Source organism: Petaurus breviceps, unplaced genomic scaffold (assembly GCF_028583685.1).
Source record: "Petaurus breviceps papuanus isolate PSGF00001 unplaced genomic scaffold, PetGlider_PUasm1.0 373, whole genome shotgun sequence".
NCBI classification, from domain to species: Eukaryota; Metazoa; Chordata; class Mammalia; order Diprotodontia; family Petauridae; genus Petaurus; species Petaurus breviceps.
In genome coordinates, this window is record NW_027186299.1 from 1739764 (window position 1) to 1758236 (window position 18473).

General features: G+C 47.6%; 1 protein-coding gene across 1 annotated transcript in view; it reads right to left on the reverse strand.

Moving 5' to 3' along the window:
• RAD51AP2 (RAD51 associated protein 2) overlaps positions 1–369 on the reverse strand; it is a 15905-nt gene extending 15536 nt beyond the window's left edge. The window contains exon 1 of the mRNA XM_069099339.1: positions 154–369. Coding sequence (XP_068955440.1) covers positions 154–369 — 216 coding nt within the window. The remainder of the gene's footprint in view (positions 1–153) is intronic.
• Between the last annotated feature and the right edge of the window lie 18104 nt (positions 370–18473).

Consider the following 18473-nt stretch of genomic DNA (forward strand, 5'->3'; position numbering starts at 1 on the left):
GGGCCCCCCCCCTGCTCCCCCTCCGCCCCCCATGCGCAGAGGCCTCGCGGGGGCTCTGCAGGGGGTCTTGGGGGAGGGGCTCTCGTCATCCCCGGCCGCGCCGGGGGCTCGCCTTCTCTTGGGGGGGGCGCCCCAGCACGCCGTGCCCCCCACCTTCCCCTCCGGCTCTGCGGGCATGACTGGCGCCCACAGCGGGGGACCTCCCAGCAGGGGGGCGCGCTGCGGGAGGGGGCTCAGTGGGGGGAGCCAGAGGACGCTCTGGGGGCGGGGGGGCTCCGTGCTCACGGGCCCCCCCTCAGGAGCGTGCTCCCCAAGCCGGGGCCGCTTGGCCTCGGGGGGCCCGGAGGGGGACCCCGGCGCGGGCTCCATGCTCCAAAGCGCCCGCCCTGCCACGCCCTCGAGCGCGAGAGAGCCCTTCAAAGAAGGCGGGAGTGAGGAAGCCTCGGGAAGGGCCAGAGAGAAGGAGGGAGGGAGGCAGCGAGCACGTGCCTGCCAGGCGCCTCAGCCGGGCCCCGCCTCTGCGCCTGCGCAAAGCCCAGCGCGAGCCGCCTGGAGCCCTCAGTCCAGTCAGGCGGGATGTGCACGTGCCCTTGGCTCCGCCCCTCCAGCCCCTGGCGCCCTCAGCCCCGCCTCTTCTGGGGGCTCCTCAGGAGAGCTGTCACGTGGCGGCCGCCTCCGCCTCCCACCCTGTCCCTTGGCTCCGCCCCCACTCGTACCTCGGCCCCGCCCCCTCCACCTGCTTTGGAGCCCGCAGAGCCTCAGGCAGGGGGAGGGGCAGCAGCAATACTGAATGGGGGTGGGGGAGGGGGCGGGGACTTCTCCAGTGCCAGGGCTAGAGCTGATGACAGCCCAGGGAGCTCGTGGGAGGTGGGGCGTGCCCCTCCATCTCCGGACTCCAGGCATTGTCCCTGGCCGTGCCCCACGCCTGGCCCCCGTTAGACTGGGAGCTCCCTGGGGGCAGGAGCTGTCCTTCCTTATCTCACGTGCTTAGTACACAGCAGGCGCTTAATAAATGCTCAAACCAAGTGCTGGGTGTTTTCTCTTGTTTCAGAGTCTCTGGGGCCAGAGAGGTGGCCCAGCCGGGGCCAGAGTGAGGCCAGAACCCAGCCCAGGCTTCTCCCGCACCCCCAGATGCCCTGGAGGCCCCCTCCAGGCAGGAGGCTGTGACCACTACAGCGAACACTTATACGGCGCCTACTGTGTGCCGGTCACTGTGCCAAGTTCTTTACAATTGTCCCATCTGACCCTCACACCATCCTGGGCGCCAGGGGCTATTACCATCCCCATTTACAGGTGAGGAAACTGAGGCAGACAGAAGCTGACTACCACAGGGTCACACCGCTTAAAAGCATCTGAGACCAGATTTGAACTCAGCTTTTCAGACTCCTGTCCCCGAGTATGCCCAATGGGGCCAAGACTCCCGTTTTCCTGCCAGGCTGCTCCGGAGGCAGCCAGAAGATCTCAGGATCCCGGGCGTGGGGACCTCCCTGGGCTTCTGGGTCCGCAGGATTCTGGCAGCCTGGTGGACAAGAGTCCACAGGAGGGAGATTTTCACACAGGAGGCGCTTAATGAACGCTTATCTAGGGATTGATTGATTCTGATAGCATTCCTTGCGTTCCTGAGGCCAGCCCATAAAAACCGGTTAATGCTTCCATTCGGCTCCCGCGAAGCTGAGGGGCCAGAAGGTTGTGGACGGGGGTTTTCTATATGCCGGCAGGACCGGACCAGACTATAGTTTGGTCGGCAAGCCCGAGGTGTAACTCGATGCTTCTCTGACGTCTGAATTCGCCAGCCTGTAGAACACGCCGGCATCGCCCCACGCATGGCCGAGCAGCGCATCTTCGGAGGGCCAGAATTCAATAGCGAGGCACAGATGGGCATTGCTAGAGTCCAGCTCCTCTCCGTTCTTGCAGGGCGGCTGAGGATGCCAGCCTCCCTGTAGCATTACTGTGGGCTTCTCCTACAGCGCAGTTCTAGTTATATGACTCCTCTGTCCAAATACTCCAGGGATGCGCCCTGTCACCTCGAGGATGAAAAATGCCTCTAGAATCCTGTGCGGTTGGGTTTCTACCGTCGTCCTAGATTCTCTCTGGATAACTCTCCAGTCTATCCGACTCCCTCTAGCCCGGAGGGCACATGTGGCAAAGGGCTAATTCATAGCTTCAGGCTGCTACACGTTCTCTTCTCAGGAAGCCCCCCCCCCCCCCTAAACACGACGAATCTGTCTTTGGCTCCCATGCAGATACAAAGTCATCAAAGCCAGGACCACTGACACACTGAGGGTCTGTGGAAGTGGCCACATCCTATGGATGCTTCAAAGCTCCTGGGCCCTCCACCAGTCAGAGGGGGAGGGAGGAGACCCAGCCATGGTGAAAGCCAAGGTCTCTCTTCCCTGTCCCATGCCCTCCATGATGCTCTTCCTCAGAAGGATGCTGGACAGCTGCTCCAAGCTCTCAGTGATACGGCTCTAGAGGGCTTGATAATTTATCAAGACCCCCCCTGAGATGTGGCCAAGCTTTTCACTTAGTCTAAAGCCTGTGATTGACCGATTGATTAAATGAGCTATGTTCTCATCTGGTTAATGGATCTAGGTTAAAATGGGATGAGGTGGTTTTGACCTCACTTTTACTCCAAGGATCTCTCTCTAGTCACTTCCATGCCTTGCCATCCCTGCAGGGCAAAACACAAGTAGCACTCTCTAGAATATGCCTTCCCAGATCTCCCCCCACACACCCCCATGTTTTCCTCTGCGTCCCCCTTCCAAAAGAGTTTGACCATATTAACTGAACAGATGCAGTGTGATGTAGTAGGCAGAGAGGTAGCTAGGTGGCACCACAGTGCAGAGCACTGAACCTGGAGTCAGAAAGTCTTGAGTTCAAATTAAACCTCAGACTCTAACTAGCTGTGTGACCCTGGGCAAGTCATTTAACTTCTGTCTCAGTTTCCTCATATGCAAATGGGAATAATAACAGTACCTACATCCAATGAGAATAAAAGGAAACATTGTTAAAGAGTTTTACTCACCTTAAAGCATTATATAAATGCTAGCTATGTTGTTGTTTGAAAGCCCCCTCAGAGCCACAAAGACCTGCCTCTGACTCATACTGGCCACGTGACCCTAAACAAATCACTTAACTTCTCAGAGTTCTAGATGCCCCTCCAAGACTACACATTGTAAAGGAGGTGCCAGGTTGAGTAAGAAAAGGGAGTTTGCTCCTGTGTTCCCTATAGCAATGAAATCACTGGGGCCTTATTCCCTTTTCAATGTCCCGAGTCACTAGTACATAGCAGGTCTTCAATACCGCTGTAACTTGACTCCTGACTGAGAAGTAGATGCATGTAATAGCGCTAAAATTCAAAGCAATTCTGCTCTTCTAAAGGTGGCTGGCTCCAGCATATGCCCCCAGGTGGAGAGCACAGCTCTATACCAATGAGCTGGGGGTGGAGGCTGGGTCCTCTCCTATGAGGCTCCCTTTGTGCCCTCAGCTGAAAGCAAAGGGACGCTCTGCAGCGAAAGGACAGGGTTGACCAAAGGTGTCATAAAGTCCAGCAAACTGATTCCTTAACAGAATACATTTAAGAAAAACACAAATTAAAATATGGTTGGCCTGGGGCTGGGCCCACCCGTTGCTCCTCTCTCCAGGGGACTGTTTTCCTTTTCACTCTTGTTCCTATTGTGGGTGATGGACCCCAGGATAAAACACCCAAAGGCGAAGGCACCTCCCAGCTCGTCCATTCAGATGGGGGCATCTCTCTCGTGGGCTTACTCAAAGCAAATCCAGATATGATGGAGGTAGCAGCTGCTAGTTGGGCCCTTCCACCCCTGTGCAGGCTACCTCTCCCCCTCCTCTTTTCATTCTCTTTGAGAGTAACCCCCCAAAAGTGTGCTGGGTTGGGGAGCCCACTGCAGTTTCAAATCTAATCACGCACCTTGGGGAAGAGTGAGCAGCTTCTCAGTAAAGTCACATGCCCCACACACACACACCCAGCCTTGTCACTTGGAGGTATTCGAGAGGGCAGTTGTGTTTAGGCTCTGAGCTTCCTTAAAGTTTGCCATGCTATGAGTTTTTGAAAAATGTATTTAAAAAGAAAATATACCTCTTCCCCCCAACCCCCCCCAAATACCCAATGGCAGATTTAGCTGATGGTAAAGGAAAAACTACCCATTCCTTAAATGTTTCCAATGGCAATAGTTAAAAATATCACATTGCTAAGACATTATTTTTATCGAACCAGTGGTGAGTACTGGGTGGGAAAACGTTTTTATAAACTGTGTTGATACGCCTACCAGTAATCGCAAGTGACATTTCAGGGACATGATGGACAGGTGGTAAATACAAATCGGTATCGACAACGTCTGTCTGTGGTCAACAGTGTGACCACATCTGATGGGGGAACGGGGCAGCAGCCGGGAAGAAACCTGGGCCCCCCATCCAAAGTCAGAGCTGGAGAGAATAGTAGTGGTGAGACTTACATAAGGCTTCTGAAACCATTCCCAAGTTTACAAGCTGCTCCTCTCCTGGACACCCACAGTCTGTCTGCTACTCAGCCTTTCCCCAGCTCAATCCACTTCATTAGCGTACTATTATTTGTCTCTGTGTAGTAAGCCTGTCAGTCAAAACCACCTCCTAGGCTCTGAGTGTTAGAAAATCAGGTGGGATGTTCAGTTCTCCACCGCACCAATGGGGGTTCTAATAAATGCTTAGCATTCCGCCACAGATTCAAAGATTCTTTGTCTCTGAAATCATAGTTAGAATTTGCATCCTATCACTATTCACCAGAGTAGCTAAGAACTCCAAGAATCAATACTTGTGGACTCCCATTAATTAACCTTTCAGAAGTAGCTGACATCCCAGAAACAGAAGAAAGAAAAGGCTCATCTCTGAAAGAATGCTGCAGTATCTTCGACCTTTGTGGAAAGATTTTGAGGGGAAGGAAAAGCTCGTCAATCCTTATTGTGCATATTTATAGGTAATTTGACTAGTTAGTGCAAGATATAAATCAAAGACATGACTTGTAATTATGACAGCTCCAACCTGACATTCAAACAGGTTATTGAAGCTTAGAAAAACAGGAAATGGAATGAGGAAAAGTCACTGACAGAAGTACCACCACCTCCTAGAGAAGTTTTGCTGCTCAATCATTTCTCAGTTGTGTCCGATTCTTTGTGGCCCCATCTGGATTTTCTTGGCAGAGATACTGGAGTGATTGGCCATTCCCTTCTCATAGATGAGGAAACTGAGGCAAACAGGGTTAAGTGGCTTGCCTAGGGTCAGTATCTGAGGTCAGATTTGAATTCAGGAAAATGAGTCTTCCTGACTCCAGACCCCATGCGCTATCCACTACATTATCTAGCTGCCACTAGAGAAGTTCAACTGAAGAAATACCATCACCACAAAGAGGAGGTCAAAAGATCGAGGAACTGCATCACTGCAAAAGCTGCTGGATTGATCTCCTTGTCAAATGAGTTACATGGCAGTACAAGGCAACAGCAATGTAGAATGTGATCAATATATAAAATAATGTCACCTATTACAATAGACAATCGTATGTAAATATCACTCACATGTTAGGGAGGAGGATGGGGAAAGTGTCCGATTGGATGTTGACTACCTATAGACCTTGGGCAAGTCATTTGACCTCTGTGGGCCTCGGTTTCCTCATTTAAAAAATTAAAGAGTTGAGATAAATGACCCAGAACACACTCATTACCAACCTCATACTCCCTTTCTCACCACCAGAAAATCTTTATGAAAATAATTTCTACATATATGTACATCAAGACTATTCTTGAAGAGTGAATGAGTGCCCGACGCTTCATTTCTTACCAAGAGCCAGGCTGTGAGAAAAATAGGAGAAAGAAACAGGCCAGTTTGACACCTGGCCGTGCTTCACGGCCGCCCAGTTGGTCAAAAGCTATAAAGGATGCCTTTTCATTATAAAATGGCTCTTAGACCTCTTTGGAAATCTGACGAGGCCTTTGGACTCCTGAGACTGATGTTTTCAAACGCATAAAAGAAATCCGTAAGAATAAAAAGGGAACCAATTATGTTGAAACGCAGTTAACAGTTGTGTTTGTTGCTTTTAGTTTGTGATATAGTAATATGTCTAGTAATGGATCCAATAACTGGTTGATGAATGTAAATGACATGTCAGGCTATCTAACAATGGTAATAAGATATGAAAAGATCTGGGATTTCTTTTGGTGACAAAGTCACAGGTTTGAGTTTTGTCACCTGCATTCACAATCAAAATAACTTAAAGATGTAAGATTTTTGCCGTCCAGGTTTATTGACCTTCTGCAAGCTTTACACAGACACGCTCTCCCTCCCACCCCCAGACTGAAGATTCCCTCATTTAAAAGCTCTGCTCAAAAAAAAAATCCCAGATGAATGTTAAGATCCTACTGATTCTTTTGCTAAATGCCAGCACATGGACAGCTGTCTTGATGGTTCTCTGACTGTCTATATGAATCATGGCAGCCATGAGTACTCCCCAGGAACACCCCCTCCCCATCACCTCCACCTGGGCTGCTCAAGGCAAGGGGAGAGAAGGATGTGCAGGATGCACTTGCTTGTGGATGTCCTCATGATCATTGGGTAAAAGCCTAAAATACTCATGGGTACATCACCCCCGGCAAGAGACCGTCCTTCTGTCCCTGAAAGGAGCCACAGACAAAAGGGTGGAGGCAGAGCAGCCTGCTGAGGGAGCCCTCACCCCACCCATGGATTCTGTCAGTATCTCATATGGGCCCAGTTGTGTGCATGCTGTCCCCCCATTATAATGTGAGCTCCCAGAGAGCCCCAACTGGTTTTGTTTTCCTTTGTACCCCAGTGCTTAGCACAATGCCTAGACTGGCATACAGTAGGTGCTTAATAAATGCTTGTTGTTTGACCAGCTGGCTTTAACACTCTAGATATTTCCCTACAGTGCCTGCCTGCTCATCTATCCCCTCTTCAGCAAAGCCTCTCCTTCAGGAGATGGAAGCAGCCCCACCGAAGAGCCTGATTGAAGCAGCTTGGGCGGTCATATTAAACTTACTGGCAATGAGCTAGATGGGCCTGGAAATGATACAGAGAAGAATGTGGGCTGAACAGCATTTGGAACTTGGGGCTGTTCTTCCAGTTCTCCAAACCAGCTCCTAAATGACCCAAATAGGCTCTTAAATGTCTGCAAGTCAGAGCAGACCAAAATCTCTGATGAATCCACATTGTGAGGGCCCCAAAGGGTAATGGAGGAAGGGTGCATGGGTGCAAGTTGGCCAAGGCACATTCCCCACACTCGAAGATGACTTATATGCTCAAAGTGAAGAAAATGTTTGGGGAAAATCATGTAGCACCATCGAGAAGTATCACAGAGACAAAAAAATCAGGAAGGAACAAAGCCCAGCTGTTACACTGGCAGCTAAGCCATGTTAAATGGACAGGAGAAAGGCATTCTATCCAAGGAGGACAAAGATGAGAAATGACAGGATAAGCAGCAGACTGGGCTGCAATCTGCATCACTGAAAGGAGTGTGCACTTCAGTGAGAACATACATCCTCTGTTCTACAAGGTAAAGCACAAGACACAATTGAGGCCAAAGTCATGGACCTGTTCTCATATGATCGTGCATTTTTACCTAGTTTTTAGATAGTTCAAACCCTGCATTTTCTTCAGGTGGAGTAACTGAAGCCCCCAAAAGTTAAGTGACTTGCCTAAGGTCATACTTACAATAAATGGTAATCATAAGTTATTTTTGTACCACGAAAATATCATCTGATCTCTGTTCACCAATTGTATAGACCTTAGGAGTCATTCTGACCATACTAGACACTGCCTTCGGACTGTACTTCACTCCCTGTATTCTTAACTCCCCTGACTGGGAAAGTCACTAAAAGCCTCCATCCCGCCCCCAGATCCCTTAATAATGGCTCAGATGGACTCTTCACAGAGGGAATGGTGGCCAAGGTACTGTGATCAGCAAGGATAAGTGGAGTTGGACAGAGGGAGTGTTGGAGAGTTTGAGGCACAGGGTCAGGTGAGTTGATGGAATAGAAGGGAGCCCCTCAGTCCCTCAGTAAGAATGAGGCTATCTCCCTCTCTGCTCTGAGCACATGTATAAGATGAGGCATTAAAGAGTTGTTCATCAGGGTCCACTAGGCATGAAGACAAGCACTCTGAATATCCCAGGGGTGTTTAGGGTATCGTATGATACTCACACACACAGCTGTACTCAATACAGAAAAGGGAAACATGCATTGGAAAGGCTGGAGACCACAGAGGAACAGCCAAAGCCACTATTTGCATATAACATTTCTTAAAAGGCACTAGGTTTGGGCTAAAGGGGACAAGGAATGTGAGAGCTGCACATAGCCTGACTGCAGGATCTGAGCAGTTGTTAAACTGGTCATCAACATAGCTGGGATAAGGAGCCAGGCCTTCTGATGTCCATTTCAGGAAAAATAGGGTGAATGAAGAGACTACTCTCTGTTACCTTCTGAGACAAGCTGCATTCAGAGATCACCATCAGTCAATCCATGCTTAATAATTAGATTGGGGCTCCCAGGACATTTCCTGGGTCCCACATGACAACACACAAGGATAAGAGGGGGACATTTCTGAGGTGGGTGGACACAGAGACTGGGATCTACCCTGTGGTCAGTAAGATCAATAGACCCAGTGGAAAATGAATTTGGACTGGTCCTGTAATTGCATCAGTAAAGGGCAATATCCTTGAAGAAATTTGGTCTGCCAATGTAGATCTGCCCCAGAGCAGATGATGATGGTGATGATGATGGTGGTGGTGGTGATGATGATGGTGATGGTGATGGTGATGGTGGTGGTGATGGTGATGGTGATGGTGATGATGGTGATGATGGTGATGATGATGGTGATGATCATGATGGTGATAGCAGTCAACAACTATATAGAGCTTGCTATGTGCCAGGCACTCTACCAAGTGCTTTACAATTATTTTCTCATTTTTTCCACACAACAAGCCAGGGAAGTAGTTACTATTATTATCAGGACACTGAGTCAAACAGTGGTAAGATGACTTGCCCAGGGTCGTATCTTTCAACTGAACCTCACAGGATGGACTCCAGGTCCTTTCCCATCCTGGCTGCCCTCCTCTTCAGCTAATCAATGTCCTTCAACTATGGCATCCAGAAGGGAACAGAATCCTCTGGAAGAGGGCTGATGGGGACAGAGTCCATTGGGACCCTGATCTCCCTAAAGCAGGAGGCTGTTGATTCAGTTTGAAATCTCATTTGCTTTTTTGGCTGATACTCCTACTGAGCTGACCATTCACCAAAACCCCCAACTCTTCTTCAGAAAAACTGCTGCCTCATCATGCCTCGTCTGTCCTTCTGAGGCTGATTTTTTATACCTACATATTGGATAGTTAACCCTAGTGAATTTCATCGTATTGGGTTCAGCCCAATGTTCCAGTCTCTCTAGATCTATTAGGGACCTGACTCTATCATCTAATGTGTAAGCTCTCACTGACAGCTTTGTATCGTCTTAAAATTTGATGAGCAAATGTTGCAGCAAGCACCCCAGCATCCCCAGGGTGGCAGCCAACACAGGTTCTTAGATCTGCTTTTCTAAAGGAAAGCAACTCAAAATGGGTTAACAATCTTGCTTTAATCAAACATATGTCATTTACCTAGTTCAGGGGGAAAAGGTCAGCACCCGGAACTTCAGAGAATACAAACAAGTTACAAGCAGAAGTTACAAGCAGACAGAGAAACAGATCAAGCAGACTGGCCTCCACCTGTCTGGCCATTACATCCATACCTAGTCAGTTACCATAGAGGGAAGCATCAACATCTATGTTTTCAAAGCCGCGGGGCTCAACGGCTGCCCAGAGTCTCGTCTGGTTAAATCACACAACTCTTCTCAAAGTGAGCCCTAAAGCCTTCTCCTGGCACAGAGAATGTCACAACCCTCTTGACCCACTGCCCAATCACACAGCACCAAGGTGTGGGCGTTCCTGAAAACCGAGCCTCCCACTATAGGCTTCACGTTACCACCTTCAGCCTATTAGGAGTCAGAGTATATTTTCAAATGAAGGAAGGTTCTCGGAGTCACTTAAGCTTATCAAAGGGCCTAGGGGCAGGGAAGATCTTAAATTCCCATTCCTATAACAGCATACCAGCTACCCTTTCTTTTCATGTCATTGCTAAAACTGTTAATTATCACATACCAAACCCAGACACCTGAGACACTCCCCTGGAGATGTCCAGCCATGTTGACATTGAACTATTAACAACTCCTCTGAGTCTGGGCATTCACTGAATTCTGGATCCGTCTAATTATATTAGTGGTTAGTCTACATTTCTCCATCTTCTCCATAAGAACAAGATACTTTATCCAAAGGCTTGCTGAAATTTATATAACTTTTGTCTGCAGAACTTCCATCATTTGTGGGGTTAACCATCTTTTCAAAAAGGCATGCCATCGGGGCAGCTAGGTGGAACAGTGAAGAGATCACTGACCCTGGAGTCAAGAGCGCCTGGGTTCAAATCCAGCCTCAGACACTTAACACTTACCGTGTGACCTTGGGCAAGTCACTTAACTCCAATTGCCCTTCCTTCCTCCCTCCAAAAGAGACCCCAAAAAAAGGCATGCCATCACTCTGTTGTGACCTGCTCTTGGTGGAACCAAGCAGACTCTGGATGGTTACTGTTTCCCTTTCTAGAGGCTCCCTTTAATGAACCTTTCTAGAATTTCCCAGGATCAAAGTCCAGCTTCTAGCCTAGAGTTTGCAACTTCTATTCTCTTCTCTTTCTGAAAATCAGGAAAATGTCCTTCTCCAATCTTGTACCATCCTTCTCTTTTCCATAATCACTGAAAGCTAGTGGTCTAGTCATCACCTCTGAGAGTTCAATGCCCCAGGATGTGGTGCCTCCAATCCTCTTGGGTTGGACTCCACCACATCCCCTAGGGGCTCTCTTCTTTTCTGTACTTTCCAGTACAAAAATCATTCTCCTTAGCAAAGAAACCAAAAAAACAACCTCAGAATTGATGGCTCTGCTTCTCGCTCCCATCATTTGTCATGGTCTAATCCATCCCAAAAAATAACCAACCCCTTTCAGTGTCCCAAGTTTCCCCCACTTTAGCATTTAGCATGCTGTTTAGCAGGACCACCCTAGGCTTTTATATCTATCCTGTTATCTGGACTTGTTTCCATCTTCTGTACATTTCTTTTAAAAATCAAAGTTGGTTGGTGAGCTGCCTGTGTGTTCACATCAGTCTCTCCAGACAAATCCCATTTTTTCTCCTCATTGGAATTGTTTCCCTTTGGGTGAGCACTGTGGAAATGACTTCCCTTAGGCATGTTAGTCCAAGGAATTCTTCTTTCTTTCTTCTGACCCCTTTGAAATTTCCTTTCTCAAGGTAGGGCAGGTCAGATTGTGCCAGGGTTTCATTTCCTTCCCTATCATAAATTCTCCAAGGAAATGGTCCACAATGTTTCCCTCATTTTTATCCCAGCAACCAGATCCACCTCATCAGTGAGAATCACTTGGATCTAGGAGAGAGTTTCCCCCTGTTGATCTCTCCACTTTTGGAAGTATCAGATTATCACTAAGGCAAGTCAAGAAGTAATCAACTGCTCCACTCTAGGGAGGGAGGAAGAGAAGAGAGGGAAAGAGAGAGGAAGAGACAGAGAGAGGGAGAAGAGAAAGAATAGAAGGGGAAGAGACAAAGAGACACAGAGACACAGACAAAGAAAGACAGAAACAGACAGAGAGATGTCTGGATAACTGGTGACTCCATGACCACCATATTATGACTCAGAGACAGCTTGTGGTCAGTTTCCCAAGCTCCTCTCCTATTTCTTCTCCCTTTCTAGATGGTGTAAAGTCTACTCAAATAATCAAAAACCATTTACTAAACTCTCACTAGGTTCCAGGTACTGTGCTGAGCACTAGGGATACAAAAGAAAACAGAAACATGGTCCCTGCCCTCAAGGAGTCCCCAGTCTAATGAGGGAGGAAACGTGCACTTGACTAGGTACATCACAAGGCTTCCTCTGAAAGGGGGTGAAAGGCCTGGACCTCCATAGACAGCGGGATTTGAAATTCTTGCTCATCTCTCCAAGCAAGGAAGTACTTCGTGGTTTGGGGATGGGAGTGAGATTTTTTAAAAGCCCTTGAAAAAAGAAGAAAAAGACTTAGAAGGAGAGAGAAGACTCCTCCCTCCCCTGCGCAGTGGCCCCAGCATTGGAACAGCTGCAGCAACTAAATGCACGCTGCTTTGTACCTCAATTTCCCCTCCCCAGGTTAACAGGCTAAATGGGAAGGCAGTGGAGTCTAAGATTGCTGTCATCAGGACTGCTGCCTGAGCTGCTGGAGCTCTGGGAACAAGCAGGGCGGTGCAAATCCGAGTGTTCACTCACTGTGCTACCACTTGGCAGTTATCGACTCCGTCTTCCTTCTCTGGGTGGTTGACCCAGATGTGCTTCCTTGTGACCAGTGGTTCCCACTGAGAGACAGCTTGAGATGTGCCAGCAGAACATGCTAATCCCAACCCACTGTTAGTGAGTCTGTCCCTGAATGGGGGCCACAATGGGGGCATATAATCATAAGCCAGTCTTGTATTTTATAACGATGCTTCCAAGGAGAGATTTAATACAAACCTGGGTCTTTCATTTCAGTCTGCCCATCAGAGCAGGCGATTAACTTGGGGTTTTTCTCTGTCACTCAAGCATCTGGCTCACTAAGAGCACCTGGGTCTTGGGGCAACATAGAGATAACTGGCATTGCTCAAGGCACATCCAGAAGAGGGGGGAAGCTTTAGCAGCTATGGGAACCAGAAAAGAGCTCTTGCAGAAGACAGCATTTGAGCTGAGAAATGAAGGAAGCCAGAGACTCTGAGAGGAAAGAAGGCATGGGAGACAGGCTGTTCAAAGACACAGCAATGGGAGTTGGAGCATCACAAGTGAGGAATAGTAAGGAAGTCAGTGTGGCTTAACTGAAGTGTGGAAAGAGGAGTAAGGTGTAATATGCCTGGAAAGGAAGGAAAGGTTGGGTTGGTTCTGACACATCAAACAACCAGCTAGGAAAGCAAATCCCAGGGGCTAGTGTTCTACAGCTGGCCAGAGGAGTAGAGACCCTGGCATGATGAGAGCATTTCTAGGCTCAGCTAAACAGAGTGAATATAATTGGTCTAAAGTGAATTGTTGTTCTGAGGCATCTCAGATTGTGTGGATTTATACTTTAGGAAGATCCAGGGAAGTGAGTGTCCCTATTGTTTGAATGTGGGCACCCATGGGCCATGTGACATTTTTTGGCTATTAGTAATAAATACTGTTAATTAATTTTGACTTTTTGAACATAGCATCTAATTAAAGAAATAAGATTCTGGGGCATGAAGGGATTTGGGGGAGTTAACTAATCCATTCCGTCTTAAGTCTTTTTTGAATATGGATATGTTGTCTCTTTCAAGATAAGTATTCTTCAACTCCACTTACCCTCTACTCTTGAATTCCTGATTCACCTCCTTTTTCCTCTCCTTAAAATCAATACTACATACAATGACCCTCTTTCAGTAATATTGGCATAAAAGGGGAAATCAAGGCCAGCCCAATAGATGTCATTGGGATCATCCTTGGAATCACCAGATCTACTGGTTGAGACATGACTCTGTGAAACATTTTCCCTGACTTCTCCCTCAACTTTTGAACCTGTGGTACATTGGTCACCTTAGTGGCATTTATTAAGTCATGATTTAAACTCAATGAACTTTAGCAGTTCCCCTAAAAATCATCTTCTCTGGGTACGCTGCCACCATCATCATTATGTATGTAAAGCAATGACCTTATTGAATAAAAGCAATTAGGGCTTGGCTTTGGGGAGAGATCAGAAGAGGCTGAATTTTTTTTTCTCACTTGGGAACACCGATATAAAAGGAACGTGTTCTTGGAATTCCAATTACATTTCTGTTCATTTCTTTTTCAGTCTGTTGGTTCACAAATATTTATAATGCATCTGGTATATTGATGGCAATCAGGGCTGTGCCTTGGCATGTCTCTAGGTAATATAAGGCCTGTGTGATGTGGATTGGCATGGACTCTCACAATACATCGCCTTGCATAAGGTATTTCCACCCACTCTCTCTCTAGAGTGACTTGATCACCAACTGATATCCACAAGTCAAGCAAACCAGATTAAGTATCAATGCACCCCAAGAGAAGACAGGAAGCTACTTGTGCCAAGCAGATCAAACCATTCATACCACCTTGATCACCATCTCCCCTTATATACCAGTGGAGACAGCCTGGAACCATGAACCCAACAACCCTGGGAACAGAGGAGTCCCCCCAAACCTCTGCTACTGCTTCCAGCCCAGCCTCCATGGCCATGATTGAGGGAAGAAAGCACTGTGGAGAAGGAGTCCACTTCCGTTAGCTTCTTCCTCACCAAGTGCCATCTGAAAGCGGATGGGCAAAGGAGACTCAAGAGAGGAAGTGCCCCCGACCACCAGCCAAAGCTTTGCAACCATCATTCATCCATTCATTCATATTGACAGCTCTAAGTTCCCATAGAAAGACAACCACCAGTTGGCTAAAGCTCAAATTCCCTCAGAGTAACCTAATTGTGATGCAGGGGGTTGCACTCTCCCTACCAAGACTGCTGTTCCTGAGCCCACACTGGTCTTCTTCTCATTTATCAATGACATTAATGACAACTTTTAACTTTTTTAACAGAAGACATTTACCTAATAAGGCAAAAACACCAGTAATCAGAACATTAGGGTTCCTTAGTAACTAGCACTTCTACAGTGCTTTAATATTTGTAAGGCACCCTTCAGATGTTATTACATTTGATCTTTGAGGCCCTGGGTTGGAGGGGCTCTTATTATTCCCACTTGGTAGATGAAGAAACTGAAACAAAACAATGTAAAGCAACTAGCCCAGGGTCATGCAGGCAGGAAGTGTCTGAGGCTGGATCTGAACCTGAGTCTTCCTGATTCCAAGGTCAGTGCTCTACATAACTGTGTAGTCTGTGTGTGAGTGTGTGTGTGTATTTTGGTTTTGTTTGTTTGTTTGTTTTTCAGGAATAATCATTATATAATGATTCACAGAGTCTATGTCGAGGGTCAGTCTCTGACCTGCTCCATACATGGGAAGACTCTGGTCCAGGACTTCTCCCAAGTCAGCTCCCTATGAAGGCTCTATTATGTCTTAAGATTGACTCACCATCTCTTCCTGACTTGCAGGAGTTTAGGACGTGATAACCGAGCTGTGACCCACACATAGATGCATGCAAGGGAACAAGGACATTAAAACATACAGATGTGAGTAAATGAAGAAGGACATTAAACATTTGCTCATGGGAACCTAAGAGATAATTGCTTTACATTCATTATACAAACCCTGCCCTCTGATCAATAAATCGGAACTGCTATGACAGATCCTGCCTGGCTTGTGTCCATCATTCCACACTTTTCGGTTCAGCCTGTGCCCATTTTGATGCGGGCATCAAGTCTGGGTCACAATCTGCATGATATCCATGGGGAGAGTAGGCACATATGTACAGAAACATATCAGAGAGAGAATGAGTGAGAACAATTCCTGTTCTACTGCTCCTGATGATGCCTCAAATTGGAGGCTCCTGGTGCTTAGTGGTTCATCCTTCCTTCCCCCTGGGGGAAGAGAGGGCAATTACTTGTGAGTGGGGGGGTGGCAATAAGCCAGAGCAGAAGGAGCTTCGGACCCAAAGGCAACTCTCTCTTTGGCCTCATTTTGTAGGACCTCAAGCTCCAGCTAAGAATCTGGGACTTTGCCATGTGGACAACAGTAAAATATGAAGATTTTTGACCAAGAGATCGACAAGAATAAAACAATTTTGAAGGCTAGACTAGGGAACTGGGTCTTAGATTTAGGTGGGAGGTCTTAGATTTAGAAGAGGGCTGGAGGTAGGAAGATGAGGTAAGAGTCTACCGAAGCTATGGGCAGGAAATGTATTCTTAAAGAAACAATAGGTAGAAGTAATTATAAAGTGTAAAATAGATAATCTGATTAAATGAAATTGAAAAGTTCTGCGCAAACAAAGTTAACTTGAGCCACTCTGGGTCCTCCACCATCCAGAGACCCGTGCTCCAGCTCCTTCCGCACTTTGGAGCAGGGGGCTGGTGGGAGAGAATGAGAGAAGGTTCAATCTGCTCTTGGCTTCCCAGTTACCCAAAGGAAGACTTTCACAGACCAGATACCCACAGCTGATAGAAGTGTGACTCACAAGGTCAAATGAAACAGACCCCATGTGCCTGGCCCAGGGAGTATTGGGTGGGAGCTGGGGGCAAGGGGAGTGCAGCATTTCACAAATTCCCTGAAAGAGTGTGGCTGGGTTATCCCTTGACCCCTTCAGGTGGGGTGCAGAGGGATGGCCCTTTGTCATACTCAGCTTGAACAACATCCTTAGAGAGAGAAGGCTAGATTCATAGTCCAATCCCTTCTGGTCAACTGACCAAAAGTGCTCTGGCCCAGGCCACCCTGAGGGACCTGTGCTCCTGCCTGCCCTCCTCTGATTCCCCCCCACCCCGCTCATGGTTCCTCACACCATGGGGCACAGCCTTAGAGGTGAACCCCCACACTTCCTGGCTGCAGACAGGTCTATTACAGCTCACATAGAGGATAGCCAGTGACCTCTACTCAGCTAAGCAGAAATGGCACATCAGGGAAGCAGATAAGCAGTTCAGTTGTGAAGTAAGGAGACAATGTTCTGCTATAAAAGGGGCATTTGGGACCGGGGCTGCTCCTGGTCTATTCAGACCCAGAGCTTGAACTCCAAGGCTGCTGATGGTGTGACCTGCTATGAGAAATTGGGCTGAGCCTTTGGCATAGCACAGAGGGTGAAAGTCAAGCTGATGCTCACACTTTCTCACAACTTCTACTCCTGTGTGACAGCACCTGCTGAACAGGCCATATGGGTCAGGCCTAGATGACCTTCAAGTTACATATTCTTAGTGTGGCACTCAAGGCAGATGTGACTGGTGAGTTCACAGTAGAAAAACAGGAAAGTTCAACACGAGGGTCATCACTTGGTGAATCTCCATGAACTCTCCTATCCAGAGAGGCCACAGGAATGGAAGAAGAAATGGCTACTCAGGAACCTTGGCTTTTCCAAGAAGGCTGCAGCCAGGACCTGTGTGATACAGCAAGAAATAATCGATCCTGGCCTTCAGAAAAGGCAATAGCTGGAAGAGAGAGAGAGGGGAGGGGAGGTGATGGAAGGGGGGAGAGGAGAGAGAGAGAGAGAGAGAGAGAGAGAGAGAGAAAGGGAGGAAGGGAAGGAGGGAGGGAGGGAGAGGATAGTTAAGTGACACAGTAGATAGATCACCAGGCCTGGAAAGAAGAAGACTCCTCTTCCTGAGTTCAAATATGGCCTCAGACACTTACTAGCTGTGTGACCCTGGACAAGTCACCTCATCCTATTTGCCTCAGTTTTCTCATCTGTAAAATGAGCTGGGGAAAGAAATGAGAAACCAGTTCAGTTTTTTTTGCCCCCAAAACCCCCAAACATGGTCACAAAGAATCAGACAAAGCTGAAAAATGCTTGAACCACAACATGTGTATGTATGTATATATGTATGCATGTGTATAAAATCTTATATGTGATATGTGCCTGGTTATTTACCTTTCCTTCCTGTTAGAATGTGGTTTCCTTTAGGACAGGGAATACTTTCCCCTTTTTTTGCACTCTCGGCACTTGGAATAGTGCTTAACACACAGTAGGCACTTTGTAAATGCTTCTTGATTTAATCTGACTCCTATATTCTAGCTATACTACCTCTACAGTGTCCCGCTGGCCTTTGAAGACATAGGCGCTAAGCTAAAAGAAACAAAAAACCCCTAAAAACCGTAGCTCTCAAATTTGTTATATTTTTGCTAAATACTTGTTTTGTTGGAAGCTCGGGAGGAAACCAGGAAATCCCAGCATTTCCCTATCCCAGTTTTCTGTTTCCATTAGAGTACCTGTTCTATATGATGGACAGAATCTCCTGCCTGCCTCCCTCTCCACTGGCCCCACTATCAGTTGGCACATGTGCCCACAGGACAGGGGGAATATCCTCTTGACTCACTCTCAGCAAGGAGGAGATGAAGCTGTCTTCCTTATCTCTCTCAGCCAGAGAGATTGGCTCAATTTCAAGAAAGAAAAAAGAAAGCAGTTTTAGTCCTCAGAGTCTTCCAACCCTAACCAGAAATTCAATCTAGCCTAAAACAGAGGCTCCTGTCTAGGGGGACTAATCTGGACAACTTGGCTTTGCTGAAAAATGTCGCTCTCGGCATTTGGAGGTTCATTTGGCCAGAGATGCTGAGTGTTGGCTCTCTCAGCCCTCGCCCACCTGATCTGCCTCCTCCTCCACAGACATTCAGCTTTCCCTTCCCACCCCCCACCGCCCATCCCTCACATTTCCATGTAGGTGGGGCTGGCTTGAAAGTGAACAAAGTCCTTTGCTGATGACACCCTCATTTCACACATCGC